The sequence below is a fragment of the Mesoplodon densirostris genome, chromosome 9 (genome assembly GCF_025265405.1).
Source record: "Mesoplodon densirostris isolate mMesDen1 chromosome 9, mMesDen1 primary haplotype, whole genome shotgun sequence".
NCBI classification, from domain to species: Eukaryota; Metazoa; Chordata; class Mammalia; order Artiodactyla; family Ziphiidae; genus Mesoplodon; species Mesoplodon densirostris.
The window spans coordinates 22,612,111-22,629,889 of NC_082669.1; the positions used below are offsets into that span (position 1 = coordinate 22,612,111).

A 17,779-nucleotide genomic window follows, 5' to 3' on the forward strand; every position below is an offset into this window, starting at 1 on the left:
AAATATTTTTGATTTGAAATGAGGTTTAATTGATTTGAAGGACCTCAAGGAACATTCAGACTTCCTATGGTATTGGAAAATCCTGACCTGGATCTGGGGTGGCAGGAAATCAGGACATAATATTGCTTTCAAAGCTATTCTAGAATTCAGGACAAGGGCTTGTATTTAGTATTTAGAAATGGGTGTTCAAAACTGCTTATTTCCCATGAAAAAATGTGTAGAGAAGTAGGTAGTAGGTGAAATTAGGGCCTCCCGGGCTCCTTTCCCACTTTGCACAGTCCCGTCCCATAGACGACACTGTTCTTGAGCTGTAAACAGTTTGTGCCTCATTGCCATCTGGCTCAGCCATAAGGTGAACTGAACTGTTAGTGGTAGGAAATAGTGCTCTAAATTTGTCACGATGTACTAGCAGAGACCCAAAGTCAGTAACTTCTTGACATTCCGGAAAACATTCTCATGGCCCTGAGTTAAACTTCATGGAATGTCTCTCTCCAGTGGATGCTGAAGTCATTTAGCAATGGTTACCTTTTGTGGAAGAAAATCTTGTTAAAAGTTAAGTAGCTCCAGGAGGGTTTGAAGTTTGTGCTCTTGTTTTTGAAGCAGACACACTACCGACTGTATGTACCTTTTATAGATCAGAGAAAATACTGATGCACCGATACGGTAGTTTGAGAGGGTGACGGAGGAAGTTTCTCTTTTCCTTTTCCCATTTGATCGTCTGATATTATATTGAGTTGATGCAGAATTTCTAGAAGTCCCTCTGTAGTTCTGTCAGCTCAATAATGAAGACATCGTCAGAGCAGGTTAGCGTGGCTGGAAGCTCAGAAAGCAGAGTATCTGGGGATCAATAGCAACTTCAAGAGCGGTGGGAATTCCCGACTGACCCTCTTACTTCTCTGCTCTCATGTCTGCTCAGTATTCTCTACCCCTGTATGTTACATCTCTCCCCTTCAGTTTCCCAGGCGTGGTCACGTTTTACCTCTGAAACTGCTCTAACTACAGGAACTAAACTTTGAACCCCTGTGTCCTCTTTACATGTCTCCCAATGTGCTCATAAGTTGTGCAGTTTCCTTGGGATATCTAATCCCTTGTTCCATCAGTATTTTCTCAGCCTGAAAACCACCTTTCTACCGAGGAGAAGGGGTTGATTATGACTAGAATGTGAAGGAAACCATGCAATTGGTGTGGTCTCCCTACCAGTGCAACTTGTCACCCTTGAATAAGCACAGCTCTCAACGAGAGGTGTTTATTTTCTCAGGAAGAATGAAATCTGGGCTCCTATGAGGAAAGGCTTGGTGTTGGCCTGTCCTTTCAAAACTACAGACACCTGCTGCCCCTCCTCTCATCATTTCATGCAGTAGCAATTGTTTCTTTCCTCTTGAGGCTTAAATTCTTTACAAGAGAAACATCCCAGCCCTGAGTGTTTGCGGGCCAGTCTGATGCTTTTGATTTGAGTTCTCCCTGTGATGCAAAACCTGCTAGAGGTGTGTGTGTGCATAGTATGTGGTCACTAATCTTGCCTGGTATGGGGAGTGAGGTGACCAAGGCAATGAGGTAAGAGAGTTTGCAGAGTGGATAAGGGCCCAGGAATCAAGATCCAAAGGCTTAGAATGCACTAGGGAGTTCCGTTTATGTAGGAACCAGCATATTAGTAACTATTTAATCATAATGATATTTATTGTGTCCTTACCTTTTATCAGCAACTATTCTATTCACCTCACACCGTAGCTCTCACTTCACACTGAAACTGCTTCGCTTCAGTAAACGCTAAATGAAGCGTTGTACATTTTGACCATCCATAGTCTCCTGTCTTCCACCGTGCATGTTCAACTACTCCCACTATGGTTGGTCTTTGACTTCATCAGGATTTCTTATCCACTTACACCTCTCCCTTTGTCCTATCCATAACCTCCTCCTATCTCTACCACCTTCTTCCATATCTAGATAGTCCATAGCTCATGGTTCAATAACCTTCTGGCTAGTTTTCTAATTTTCCTACACCTGTATCTTTTGTCATACCCATCTGACAAAACGCTAGAGAATGCAAATATCCATTTATTCTATGTCTGAAACTGAGAGACGATGGAGAAAATCACTCATTTGGGCTCTCAGCACTTCAGCATTCCAGTTATGCTTATCTTGCCACTTTTCTGTCCCTTTCTCTTCACCGATACATCAGAACGTCTCCACTCTTTTTGGTCTTCCAGTCTCATTTATCCCAGCGCTGCTCTCAGCTGATGACTTCACCCCTTAGTTCACAAGCATATAGAAGCACCGGGAACTTCCTCAACCTCCCATCACCAGACCATCACGGGGACCTGTATCTGCACCCGTGCCCATCCTGTGTTCTCAGTCTTTTGCTTATTCTCCCCCTTCACAGTCAGACTTCTCAAACAGATGTTCACATGTTCTCTCTCCATCTCCGTAACTGTTCCTTAATCCTTGATCCATTTCAAGCTGCATTCTGTCCACTTTGTGACACCAGCACAGCACTTGCTGAGTTGATGAAAGACCACCTTGTGGGCATTCTTCAGTCCTCATCTTATTCCCTGGCTAACTCCTCTTCTGCCTCGGCTTCAAATGGGGGTGGCCTTCAGACTATCCCTTGGCTCCCTTTTTTTCCCGCTCTACAGTCTGAACTCTCTTCCTAAATGACTTCATCTGTGTGATAGCTTCACTTATAGATTATAAGCCAGTGACTCCCAAGTTTTATCTACAGTTCAGCCTTTCATCTGGTCCCCAAGTCCTGCTCACTTGAAATTTCCACTGGAGTATCTCAGAAGTTCTTCAGAATCCTAAATGTTACCCATGACACCTTCTTCTTCCTCAGCCTTCAACTCTTAACCATCATATTCAAGACATTACCAACTAGTAGATTACCAAATGAGTAGATTTTACACCTAAATATTTCTTGAACCCATTTTCTTCCTCCTCTGTTGTCAGGGCCCTAATCTAATATGCCATCATCTTTTAAAAAAATTAATTAAGAACAACTTTGAAATAATCATAGATTCACGTGTATTTTAAGAAATAGTAGAGATAGAGCCTGTGTACCCTTTACCCAGTTTATCCCATTGGTAACATCTTGCAAAACTCTAGTGTGATATCACAACCGGGATATTGACATGGAGATACAGAACTTTATCACCACCACGAGGATGCTTCTTGCTTTTCTTTTTTTTAAATTAATTTTTTAGAGCAGTTTTAGGTTCCAGATTGAACAGAAAGTATAGAAAATTTCCCATATATCTCCTCCCCCTACACATGCACAGCCTCCACATGTAAAATTGGTATAACTGCATTGACATATTATAATCATCCAAAATTCATAGTTTACATTAGGGTTCACACTTGGTGTTGTCCATTCTATGGATTTAGACAAATGACACTTATCCACCATTATAGTATCATACAGAGTATTTTCACTGCCCTGTAAATTCTCTATACTGTGCATATTCATCTTTCCCTCCCCACAGTCTCTGACAACTACTGATATCTTTTTGCTGTGTCCATAGTTTTGCCTTTTCCAGATTGTCGTATAGTTGAGAATCATACAGTATGTAGCCTTTTCGGATTAGCTTCCTAGTAATATGCATTTAAGGTTCCTCCGTGTCTTCTCATGGCTTGATATCTCATTTCTTTTCAGTGCTGAAAAATATTCCATTTTCTGGACGTATAACAGTGCATTACCCATTCACCTACTGAAGGACATCTCCTTAAACAGCCACTTGGCCATCCCCTTAGTGTTTCCTTCTGACCATACTTTCTCATTTTTTACAGTATTGATGGGCTGAGAATTTTCCAAATCTTTCATTTCTGCTTCCTCTTTGCTTGTCTTTAACTTGCACTATATTTATATTTATTTATATTGTAGTCAGGAGGAGCCAAGTCACACCTTCAATATTTTGCTTAGAAATAGCTTAAGTTAAATATCCAGTTTCATCACTTGCAAGTTCTACCTTCTACAAAACGCTAGAACATGAACACAATTCAACTAAGTTCTTTACCACTTTATAACAAAGATCACCTTTCCTCCAGTTTCCAGTATCATGTTCTTCATTTCTATCTGTGACCTTATCAATATGAGTTTTACGCCTAGCATTCTACCAACATTCTGTTCAGCATTACCTAGGTATTCTCTGAGAAGATTGAGGCTTTCTCTACAACTCTCTTTTATTTCTGAGCTTTCGACAGAATTGCCCCTAAGAGTCCAGTCACGGCAATGCAGACTTTTTCTAGCATGCACCTCAAAACTCTTCCAGCTTCTACCCATTACCCAGTTTTAAAGATGCTCCCCCATTTTTAGGTATTTGTTACAGCACTCCATTTCTCAGTACCAATTTCTTAGTCCATTTGGGATGCTATAACAGAATGCCATAGACTGAGTGGCTAAAACAGCAGACATTTATTTCTTATTTCATTATTTCATTATTTCTTGACAGTTCTCAAGGCTAGGAAGTCCAGGATCAAGGTGCTGGCAGATTTGATGTCTTGTGAGGGCCTACTCCCGGGTTCAGAGATGGCTGTGTTCTTGCTCCTAATACCATCACACTGGGGGGTTAGGATTTCAACCTATGAATTTGAGGAGGATATAAACATTCAGTATATAGCAAAATATAGTACTTTAAAATTCTTACTTAAAATATATTTATTAAATAAACACTGTAGCAATAATAACAGGGAACAAATAATTATGTAAAGAACTCATAATCTTACCTTCATCCTAACAAATCTACTTGGTGAACCTTAGTCTAATTATATCCTGGTGGCTGAGCTGCTATTCAGTATTTACTTTCCAATGGTCATTAACTAATTACCTCTGCTTAAAATTAAAAACAAAATTATATTGGTAAAAATATGTTTCATGTTATGGTTCAGGCTTAAGGAAGAAACAGGCACTTCTTTATTAATTAAAAGGAAATGAACACCCCCCAAAATGTAAACTCATTGAACATGTCACTGATCCAAAATTTTGAAAACCTTTCTTTATGTTATACTTGGCAACACACATTTGTTACTTCACATTACTTATCCACTCCCCAACTCACCCTTCCCCCATAAAAAAGAAAGCCAACAAACAACCCGTGTAACTTTTTAATTATCAATGGTTTGTTGAGACATCTCTGCTCAAAATCCTTGTCCTCACTCATAGCTCTGTTGTAGACCTCCTTTCTGCAGTTTAAGAAACACTAATGCATTAGGTATACCACTGATTTTGCTTTTATATTCCCTTGCCTGGTGGATAAGGGAATACAAACATTTAAAATAGTTCATGTAATATCTCAGTAGCATTAATTTCCAAATCAAGCAAAAATGTAAATAAAATAAAACCCGATTATAATGTTTTGCTTGAGATCCATTTTAGCCACAACTCTATTATATGGAAGCAATCATTTGAGTGATTTATTAACATTTTATAACCATTTATTAATTGCCTCACATTCTTCAGATACCACATAGTATATAGGAAGAACAAAAGAAAAAAAATACAGTCAACCAACTGAGTCTACCTACCCTGTACTACAGAACTTTCTGTGATGTTCTCTATCTGGACTGTCTCACATGGCACCCACTAGCCACATATAGCTATTGAATGGTTGACATGTAGCTAGTATGTCAGTGTAACTGAACTGTTAATTTTTCTTAATAACAGCTTTATTGAGATATAATTCACATACCATACAATTCATCCATTGACGCTGTACAATTCGGTGGTTTTTAGTGCATTCACAGAGTTGTGCAGCCATTACCACAGTGAATTTTAAAACATTTTCATTAGAAGGCCAGTACTAGTGCAGTCACTTTCCAAATTTCCCCAACTTCCTCAGCCCTAGGCAGGCACTAATATTTCTGTCTCCTTTGATTTGCCCATTTTGGACATTTCATATAAATGGAATCACAATTTGTAGTCTTTTGTGACTGGCTGATTTAATTTTAGTCTATTTAAATTTAATACTCACATGTGGCTAGTGGCTACCAGAAGAAGCAAGTGAAGTAAAAGACCAAATACAGATGCTTAAGTAATGCTGAAGGTTAGGAGAAGATAATCCTGTAAAAGGGGCATGTGGAAAACATGTCAGAGAGATTGGAGATGAACCCAGACAAAGCCTAGAGACAAGACAGTTTCCTGAAGGAGGGTATGGTTAACAGTACCAAATAATACAGAGGGGTCAAGAAAGAATTATTTCAGTGTAGTGTTAGGATAAGAATCCTGATGACAGAGGGCATTGGAATGTGGTGGTTGGTGAAGAACTGGCACTTTAATATTATTTAGAGATAGAGGGAAGGGAGAAAATTTCAAGATAGCTTGAGAGGGGTGTCAGGATTGATGCAAATTTTATTTTATTTTATTTATTTATTTAAAATTTTTATTTATTTTTGGCTGCATTGGGTCTTTGTTGCTACGTGTGGGCTTTCTCTAGTTGCGGTGAGTGGGGGCTACTCTTCATTGCGGTGCATGGGCTTCTCATTGCGGTGGCTTCTCTTGTTGCATAGCATGGGCTCTAGGCTTGTGGGCTCAGTAGTTGTGACACGCAGGCTCTAGAGCACAGGCTCAGTAGTTGTGGCGCACGGGCTTGGTTGCTCCGCGGCATGTGGGATCTTCCTGGACCAGGGCTCGAACACGTGTCCCCTGCATTGGCAGGTGGATTCTTAATCACCGCACCACCAGGGAAGCCACAAATTTTACTTTTAGTGTAAGCACGAGCTTACATGTAAGCAGAAGAAAAGGATCCAGTGGAAATGAAGACATAAAAGTTTATTGAGCAGGATTCTGAAGGATGTGAGTGAAGGTAAAACTAAGGTCATTAGCCTAGGAGTAAGATATGTCAAGGAAGATAGAAGTTATCTTTCTCAGAGGCAGGAGTAAGTGAAGAAAAAGTAGTTGAAGATACAGAGCAAGTTTTACATAGAGAGGAAACTAAAGCAACTCATTTACTTAAAGAAAGCAGGAATGAGGCCTTCTAAGGGTAAAATTTGTTTCCTCTGACCATCCCTGTGATCAAATGTGGATCAGGGAGGGCTGCAAAGTACTCCATGGGGCTAAGGCTATGGGAGGTGGAGGCATCAGTTACTAATATGTCTCTGGCTTTTACCAAATGAACGTCTCCTAAAAGGAACAGGCATTCTCAGGTACCTAAGACCACACGAGGTCCAGGTGTGTCATTTTTCACTTACTAGAAAGTGAAAATTACCCAAAAGTTTATATCTAAGATTTTCAAAGACAAAAATATAGCTCCATTACTCATCTTCCTTCCACCCCACTCTCCTTTCTTCCCTCCTTCTCTCCTCCCTCCCTTATTTCCTTCCTTTTTTCCATGTATTCTTCGTATGCTTTGTAGAAAACAATGTACCATCATTCTTTTTGCCCTATGAGAAAAACTGGAAACAAACAAAAAACAGAGTTTTGGGAAAATCCAACATTAATCCATACTATAATGAATATAGAATTTGATGTTATGAATTATAATAAAAATCCAGTATTTTCTTTATTTTTCTAAGTCACACATTTTCCCCTCTGCTTCCAATGATATAACAGTTAGTGGAAGAGATAGGAAGTGCTTTGAAAACCTCAAATGACAACTATGCAAATATAAGAGAAATATATACTAATTAGTTGATATTGATTTAACTAATAACATTACTTTAGAACAAGGATTCTATATAAAAGTTTGAAAAATTAAAGACAATTTTTGTGGTATTCTCAATATGTATAATTATATATTTATGTATGTATGTATTTATTTTAGGCTTTTAAAACCAAGGATGGATATCTTGTAGTCGGAGCAGGAAATAACCAACAGTTTGCTACTGTGTGCAAGGTAATCTATAATATTTGGGATGGGTGGATAATATATGCAACAACTCATTTTGCCCAAAGCCAGGAAAATTCAGTTTTGCCTAGAACAATGTTGCTAAGTGTATACTCAAGACTCCCTGTGTTAGCACCTAAAAGTATGCTTTTTCTATGCTTACAAATGCTAAGGACAGGGTCTAAATTAGCACTCTGGTTTTGTAAAATTGATGTATCTGGCTGTATTTTTATTTTTATTTATTTTATTATTTTTTTTTTTAAATTTTTTTGCAGTACGCGGGCCTCTCACTTCTGTGGCCTCTCCCGTTGCGGAGCACAGGCTCCGGACGCGCAGGCTCAGCGGCCATGGCTCACGGGCCCAGCCGCTCCACGGCACGCGGGATCCTCTCGGACTGGGGCACGAACCCATGTCCCCTGCATCGGCAGGCGGACTCCCAACCACTGCGCCACCAGGGAAGCCCTGGCTGTATTTTTAAATGAAGAATCATAGTAGCTTAAATTATACTAAAAATTGACCTACTAGTCCAAACAAAAAGGAAAAGTCATTTTAAAGGGATTTTTAATGCCAGGATTTTTTTTCTGAGAAAAAGAAAGGAACAGAGGAACTAGAAAACAATCAGAATACAATTAAGAAAATGGCAATAAGTACATACCTATCAGTAATTACTTTAAATGTAAATGGACTAAATTCACCATTCAAAAGACATGGAGTAGATGAATAGATAAAAACACAAGACCCATATGTATGCTGCCTACAGGAGACTCACTTCAGATGTAAGGACACACACAGACTGAAAGTGAAGGTACGTAAAAAGTATTTCATACAAATGGAAACCAAAACAAAGCTCTGGTAGCAATACTTATATCCAACAAAATAGACTTTTGTGATAAGAGACAAAAAAGGGCATTGCATACTGATAAAGGGGTCAGTCCAACAAGAGTATATAACATTTGTAAATATTTACACACCCAGCATAGGAACACATAAATATAGAAAGCAGATATTAACAGAGCTAAAGGAAGAACTAGACATCAATACAATGATAGTATGGGACTTTACTACCCCACTTACATGAATGGATAGATCATCCAGACAGGTAATTAATAAGGAAACATTGGTCTTAAGTTAGACCAGATGGACTAAACAGGTATATAAAAAACAGTCCATCTAAAAGCAACAGAATACACATTCTTTCTCAAGTGCCCATGGAGCATACTCATATGTCAGGCCACAAAACAAGTCTTAATAAATTTAAGAATATTGAAATCATATCAAGCATCTTTTCTGACCACAAAGGTATGAAACTAGAAACCAATTACAAGAAAAAAACTGGAAAATCACAAATGTGTGGAGATTAAACAACATGCAACTATAAAAATGACTGGATCAATGCAGAAATTAAAAGAAATTAAAAAAATACTTTGAGACAAATGAAAATGGAAATCCAACATACCAAAACTTATGGGTTGCAGTAAAAGCAGTTGTAAGAGGGAAGTTCATAGCGATAGATGGCTACCTCAAGAAACAAGAAAAACCTCAAATAAACAACCTATGTTTTCACCTCAAGGAACTAGAGAAAGAAGAACAAACAAAGCCCAAAGTTAGTAGAAGGAAGGAAATAACAAAGATCAGAGTGGAAATAAATGAAATAGAGACTAAGAAGACAATAGAAAAGATCAGTGAAACTGAGAGCTGGTTCTTTGAAAGGTAAACAAAATTGACAAACCTTTAGCTAGGTTCAAAAAAAAAATCAGAAATGAAAGAGGAGGTGTCATAATTGGTACCACAGAAATACAAAGGATTGCAAGGGACTATTATGGACAATTATATGCCAACAAATTGGACAACCTAGAAGAAATGAATAAATTCCTAGAAATGTACAACATTCCAAGACTGAATTATGAAGAAATAGAAAATCTGAAGAGACTGATTACTAGTAAGGAGATTGAATTAGTAATCAGAAACCTCCCAACAAACAAAAGTATAGGACCAGATTGGAAAATTCTGCCAAACATTCAAAGAAGAATTAGTGCCAGTCATTCTCAAACTCTTCCAAAAATAGAAGAGGAGGGAACACTTCCAGATTCATTTTACAAGGTCAGCATTACTGTGATACCAAACCCAGCAAGGACACCACAAGAAAAGAAAACTACAGGCCAAAACCCAGCAAGGACACCACAAGAAAAGAAAACTACAGGCCAATGTCCCTAATGAACACAGAGGTGAAAATTCAACAAAATATTAGCAAACTTAATTCAACAATACATTAAAAGGATCTTACACCATCATCAAGTGGGGTTTATTTCTGGGAGTCAAGGATGTTTCAACACAACATAAATCAATCAATGTGATATATCATATTATTAGAATGAAAGAAAGGAATCATGATCATCTCAATAGGCATAGAAAAAGTATTTGACAAATTCAATATTCATAATAAAAAACTCTTAGATTAAGTATAGAAGGAACATATTTCAACATAATAAAGGCCATATATGACAGGCCTACAGCTAACATCATGTTTCGTGGTAAAAGGTTGAAAGCTTTTCCTCTAAGATCAGGAACAAGACAAGGATGCCCACTCTCACCAAAGTTACTCAACATAGAATTGGAAGTCCTAGCTAGAGCAATCAGGCAAGGAAAAGAAAGAAAAGTTATCAGAACTGGGAAGGAAGAAGTAAAATTGTTTCTACTTGCAGATTACGTGACTTTATAGTTAGAAAATCCTAAAGATTCCACCAAAAATCTATTGGAACAGTAAATGAATTCAGCAAAGTTGTATGATATAAAAATCAATATACAAAAATCTATTGTGTTTCTGTACACTAATAACAAACTACCAGAAATGGAAATTAAGAAAACAACCTCACTTACAATTGCACCAAAAAGAATAAAATACCTAGGGATAAATTTAGCCATGGAAGTGAGAGACCCATACACTGAAAATTTTAAGACATTGTTGAAAGAAATTAAAGAAGACACAAATAAATGAAAAGATATTATGAAAAGATATTCTGTCCTCATGGATTGGAAGAATTAATACTGTTAAAATGTCAGTACTATCAAAAGCCATCTGTAGGTTCTGTGCAATCCCTATCAAAATTCCAGTGGCATTTTTTACAGGAATAGAACAATTATAAAATTTGTATGGAACCACAAAAGACCCTAAATAGCCAAAGTAATCTTGAGAAAGAAGAACAAGGAAGAACAGGGAGAAGGCATCATGCTCCTGGATTTCAAACTATATTACAAAGCTATAGTAATCAAAACAGTATGTCATTAGCATAAAAATGGACACACAGATCAATGGGACAGAATAGAGAGCCGAAACTAAATTCACTCATATGTGGTCAGTTAATTCATGACAAAGGAGCCAAGAATATACAATGGGGAAAGGACAATCTCTTCCATAAATAGTGGTGGGAAATAGACAGTCATATGCAAATGAATTAAACTGGACCACTATCTTACATCATATATAAAAATTAACTCAAAATAGAATAAAGGCCTCAATATAAGACCTGAAACCATAAAACCCTTAGACGAAAACATAGGTGGTAAGCTCCTTGACATCAGCCTTGGTGAAGATTTATTGGCAAAAGCAAAGGCAATAAAAGCAAAAATAAACAAGTGGGACTACATCAAAGTAAAAAGATTCTGCACAGCAAAGGAAATCATTGACAAAATGAAAAGGCAACATACTGAATGGCAGAAAATATTTGTAAATCATATATCTGATTATAGGTTAATACCCAAAATAGGTAAAGAATTCATACAACTCAATTGCAAAAACCCACACAATCCAATTAAAAAATCGGCAGAAGTTCTGAATAGACAGTTTTCCAAAGAAGACATATAGATGGCTGACAGGTACATGAAAGATGCTCAGTGGGAGAGTGACAATAAATAAATAAACAAAACTCCAAAACGATCCATGGTAAGTGCCATGCAGAGAATTAAAATAGGCTACTGTGTTAAAATAGTGGCTGGGTTGTCAGGGGAAAGTCTCTCTGAAGAAATAGCATTAAGATGAGCTCTGAGTGACATTCATAAAGCAATAGCGATAAGTTTTTTCAATATGAATATTAGCAAAAAATGTTTGCCATGCTAATATAAATATAGTACTCAAAATTCACAAAAAAAGCCTGGAAGTATTCCATAATGCTAATACAGACCATATTTGGGTGGTAGGATAGAAGTGAGTTTTTCTTTCTACTTCTATGAAGTGGTAAAATACAAAAATACATTTAGGCTTTGTCCCCGATTTCTTACACAGAGTTCCTAAAACCCTCGAAATTTCCTGAATGATGGAAGTGTTTTTTGTTATTCACAACAAGCTCCTTTCAATCACACCTGAGCTTATGCTACTGAGGTGACTTAGGGTGGGGTCCCTAGATAGCCCCAGGATAGGTTGGTCCCCAAGAAGACCAAGTGATTAGAGGGTTAGAAATTTTAGCCCCACCTACGAACCTCCAGTAAAGGGAGAGGGGACTGGAGATTGAGCTCTATGAAAACCTTTGAACTCTAAGATTCAGAGAGCTTCTGGTGAAGACAGCAAGGTGATGGCAGGGTAGTGGAGCATGGAAGCTCTGCACCCTCCCACCGCATACCTTGCCCTGTGCATCTCTTCCATTTGGCTATTCCGGAGTTGTATCCTTTATAGTAGTAAGTAAAAAAAAAAAAAAAAAAAAAAAAAGGTGCTCAACATCTCAAATCATCAGGGAAATGCAAATAAAAACCACAGTGAGATCTCACCTCACCTGTCCAGAATGGCTATTATGAAAAAGACAAGAAACAACAAATGTTGGTGAGGATGTGGAGAAAAGGGAACCCTTGTGCACTGTGGGTGGGATTGTAAATTGGTGTAGCCCCTGTGGAAAACAATATAGAGATTCCTCAAAAAGTTAAAAATAGAACTACCATACAATTCAGCAATTCCACTTAAAGGTATATATCTGAAGAAAATGAAAACACTTAACTTGAAAAGATATATGCACTCCTATGCTCACTGTAGCATTACGTATAGTAGCCAAGATATGGAAGGAAAAATATTTTTTTCTCTTCTTTCTTTTTCTTCTTCTTTTTCAAACCCCACAAGATATAATTAGGCCCAAATATAGTTATTCTACTACCAAATTTATTTACTTACCACTAGAAAATTAATTTTTTTCTTCAAATTAGTCTTTGTTTAATGAGTACCTTTCTGCAAAATTCATGTTTTAAGTTTTTAGCAATTGTCATGTTAAAAATATTGTTCCTGGGGACTTCCCTGGTGCAGTGGTTAAGAATCCACCTGCCAATGCAGGAGACACAGGTTGGATCCCTGGTCCGGGAAGATCCCACGTGCTGCCGAGCAACTAAGCCCATGTGCCACAACTACTGAGCCTGCACTCTAGAGCCCGCGAGCCACAACTACTGAGCCCACGTGCCACAACTACTGAAGCCCGCGGTCCTAGAGCCCGTGCTCCGCAACAAGAGAAGCCACCACAATGAGAAGCCCGTGCACCACAACAAAGAGTAGCCCCTGCTCGCTGCAACTAGGGAAAGCCTGCGTGCAACAACGAAGACCCAACACAGTCAAAAAAAAAAATCAAAAAACCAAAAATGTTGTTCCTAAACAAGGCCTTAAATAAAGACCTTGGAATTATTTAAAGTAATTTTATGTTGAAGATATACTCAATTTTTAGCATTGCTTGGACATTTTTTTTCAATTTGATGGGTTTTTTTTTTTTTTTTTTTTTTGTGGTACACGGGCCTCTCACTGTTGTGCCCTCTCCCATTGCGGAGCACAGGCTCTGGACGTGCAGGCTCAGCGGCCATGGCTCACGGGCCCAGCCGCTCCGCGGCATGTGGGATCCTCCTGGACTGGGGCACGAACCCGTGTCCCCTGCATCGGCAGGAGGACTCTCAACCACTGCGCCACCAGGGAAGCCCAATTTGATGTTTTTATTATTTATCCAGACTCTGGTCTTTTGTTTTTATTTAAGGCTCTAGTTTTCAGTTCACTTTTTAGAGTTCTAATCCCAGGCAAATAATCTAGTTTAACTGTGTATATATATATATATATATATATATATATATATATAAGTTTATTTTTCTTACATGTAGGGAAAGGCCTTACCTGTTGAGGATTTTTTACTGGTTGGGAAAGGTTTTCTTTTTCCTTGTACCATGAGCTTTCAGTTTTAATAAAGATGCCTGTGAATTCCTTAGAGGAACCTTATTTACTGCAGTTAACTTATTATGTACAAAAATTACTTATTGCTATGCCTCTTTTGTATGAGAGGTTAACGAGCACAGCTAAAAACCACAGTAAAGGGGTGGGAAGTACCGCAGAGAAGGTGACAAATGGAGATAGTTCCAATTGCAGGAAGGGCTGGAACATCTGAGGTGGGAAAGAGGGGAGCTTTTACAATGGTTACTCTGAGTAAGTGTAGAGAAAATTGATTCAAACATTTGATCTGGGATCAAAGAACCTTTATTATGAACGGTCAATGTTAAAAATATAAAACATACGGAAGCCGTTGCCTGTGAAGTCATTTGCGTACTCTAGCTGCAGAGATGTAAAAGCCAGTTCATTGCTATAAACAAGGACAGATTTTCTTCCTGGGCCATATGTTTTGGAGTTTTCTCTCTCCAGAATCAGGGTGGGGAGGGGGTAGAAATTACTGGTTGACATATTCTTCACTGTTGAAAATAGCTGCACTGAATTCTTTTTATTTTTGATTCATTACTGATGATCAATTTAAAACTTTTGAACTTCCTCATAAATATCCATAAGAACGTTTTTTTGAAAAAGATTTTTATTTCAAAGCAGAATATTTGCCATCAGTTTTAGTACTAAAATATGACTTATTGTTATGGTGTGTTATGACACATTTTTTAAAAAGGAGACTAGCAGAGGGCCTTGGAGAATGGCATACTTGACCTTGTTTTTCCCATATGTGAGTTAGGAATGATAATCCCTGTTATGAGCCATTAAGGCAATGTCTATAAAACTCTTTGAGATCCTCAGAAGAAAAGTTTTATGTGTACAAGATTTTAATGTTATCTACATCATTTACTAGGCATCTTCAGCAAACGTTGCAATCTGATTGAGTTTTTCACCTTCATAATTATACCCTTACATGTAAACTTGTTCTAAAAACCTTTTCTAAGGAAAAAAAAATCATCTGTTTCCTTATTTGATGCAAGGTTCTCCCCCTTCCCATATATAGTGAGCGAGCTTTTTCTAGGTATTTTTTATTCAACTCTGTCTATTACGGAGGGTGTTATAGTTCAGGCTGGCCTTGTAGAAGTGGAGGACCCCAAGTTAGACAATGAGCCTATCAAAATTATTCTTTTGCCACGTAAAGTCCATCATGAAAGACAGGGCTCCTCTGCCTCCTGGGGAGAAATGTGGCAGTATTGTTTGTGACAAATGAGTAGAATTTACTTATGCCCAATCTCTTTCCAAAAGAGAGTTTGATATACTGGTTGACTAAAAACTCCGTTGGGAGGGGCCCTATTAGAATACCCTTACTGTCAGGGATTAGAGTGGCAGTGAGAGCTTTGGGTTCAAGGCTTGGGCTTCAGAACATCTTCTCGCATATAAAGTGAACCTTGGCTTATAACAAACCCTATTTTATGTCCCTTAACATGATACGGAAGGGTAGGGAACATGAGCACATGTAAGCTATTTTAAGCTGATTGATGTCAACACTAATGGGTATTCCTATTTGAAATACACTGACATCCTTTTAAAAGTCATATAGACTGAAAGTTTCTTTTATTGGAGGCAGTATACATTGGTTCTCAACTTTAGCATGCATAGGAAATCTCCTTGAGCCCCTGTCCCAAAGATTTTGACTTAGTAGGTGAGGTGGAGCACAGGAAACTTCAATTTTAACAAGCCCTATAGTTGATTTTAGAGCAGGTGGTCTGAGGACATTTTAATTCTAGGGCATTCTGGGAGTCTTGAAACCAGTCAGGTGATCTCTGGCAAGGTACTTAATCTTTGCTAAGCATCAGTGTCCTCATGATAAAAATGAAGGTTATAATACACAACTATACTAATATATAACTTTTGGGTTTTTTTTTAAAAGTTAGATTAGATAAGTAAAACACTTAGTACAGTCCCTGGCTCACAGCATGAACTTAATAAGTGGTCTTTCTAGCAATTAGGTGTGGAGATTCTGTTTCTGGGTAAAATGGAGTAAGCACATTTCTCCCTGTCTCACCCACGGAACACAGTGATAAAACCTGTACACAATGCATGGAACATCTGTATGAGGACTGTGAAAAGTAAGTAATAGCAGGAAAATTGGGAAGGAATACCAGAATTTGAAATACCTCTAAACTGGCAGTAAGCTTACCGGTTTTTCCCTCTGATTATTCCTTTCCATGAACACAGCCTGAAACCTGGCAGTGGGCACCAGGGAACAGAGCTGAGTTCCAGGAGATGCCTCATTCCTGGTGTGAGGAGCATAAAAGTGGAGTCTAATGTCAGAGAGAGTGTGGATGTCCTCCCTTTTTGTCCTCTCATTTTCTCACACCCCAGCCTCCAAGCAGTCCTGTAGCGGCAGCGGCGGGTGAGCAGCAGCCAAAACTCTGAGGAAGGGGACCTTTCTTTCATCACTAAGCTGTGATCCCAAAAGAGAGGGGTAAATCCTTGATGCTTTTTCCTCTGCCCTCCCACTGACTGGCCTCTGCCCTGGAAGTATGCTGGGGAGTAGAGTAACTAGAGGGGAGCTCTAGGGAACTGGAAAGAGGTTGCAGAGAGGGAAAAGCTTCAGAAAGGGATCCGTGAAGTTGTTTGTGAACTCCTGAGCTCACCCCTGAGCTGCACATGCATTGATCTGGTCCTAATCAGGACACCCAAGATGTTGAGAACTATTAACAAATAGACAACTTCCCAGGTTGCAGCATGACCATTAAGTAGGGCACAGGTTCAAAAAGCAATTGCAAAGGCTTTGAAAACTGAACTGACAGTAGAACCAAAGCACATAGAAGGTGAGTTGGGACTTGCAGACAACTTAACCAGGTGAACTGCTTGCTAAAAACAATAACAACAGAAATTTTCTGTAGGATTTAAACAAGACTCAGAGGCTTATAACATAATATTCAAAATATCCAGGATACAATCCCAAATTACTCAGCATATGAAGAACCAGAACCTGCATGAGAAAAGACAGTCAATAAATGCCAATGCCAAGATGATACAGATGTGGAAATTAACTCATGAAAACTTTAAAACAGCCATTATAAAGATACTCCAACAAGCATCGCAGACACTTAAAATAAATAGAAAAGTAGAAATGTCCAGAAAAGAAATAGAAGATTTGAAGAAGAATCAAATGGACATTTTAGAACTGAAAAATACAGCAACCAAATATAGGAACAAACACCTCACTGAATGAGCTCAGTAGCACAATGGAGGTGACAGAGGAAACAGTTAAGGAACTTGAAGATGGATAAATAGAAATTATTCAGTCTGAACATCAGAAAGGAAAAAAAGATAGTCCTCTCCCCAAAATGAAAGAAAGAACAGATACTCAGGGACCTGTGGGACAATAACAAAAAAATCTAATATTTATGTCACTGTAGTCCCAGAAGGAGAGAAGAAAGAGAACAGACTGAAAAAAATTGAAGCCATTGAAGAAACGATGGCTGAAAACTTCCCAAATTTGGTGAAAGATTAAAAACATACAGATTTAATAATTTCAGCAAACCCCAAATAAGATAAATCCAAATAAATCCATGCCCAAGCACATCAAAATATTACTGCTGAAAACTAAAGACCAGGAAAAAGCATTTGAAAGCACCCAGAGAGAATGACGTATTATTGATACATTTGAGGGAACACTGACTCAGTTGACTGCAGGTTTCCTGTCAGAAACTACAGAGCCCAGAGAGAAGTGGTACAACGTGTTTAAAGGGCCAAAAGGAAAGAACTGTAACTGCAGAATTCTATATCCAATAGAAAT

The 17,779-nt window shown here is 38.3% G+C and overlaps 1 protein-coding gene across 2 annotated transcripts in view; it reads left to right on the forward strand.

Moving 5' to 3' along the window:
- The window catches only part of SUGCT (succinyl-CoA:glutarate-CoA transferase), a 690,281-nt gene that overhangs the window by 215,008 nt on the left and 457,494 nt on the right, over nt 1-17,779 (forward strand). For both annotated transcript variants that reach the window (XM_060108016.1, XM_060108018.1), the window contains one exon: nt 7,749-7,820. In XM_060108016.1, the coding sequence (XP_059963999.1) occupies nt 7,749-7,820 (72 nt within the window). The remainder of the gene's footprint in view (nt 1-7,748; nt 7,821-17,779) is intronic.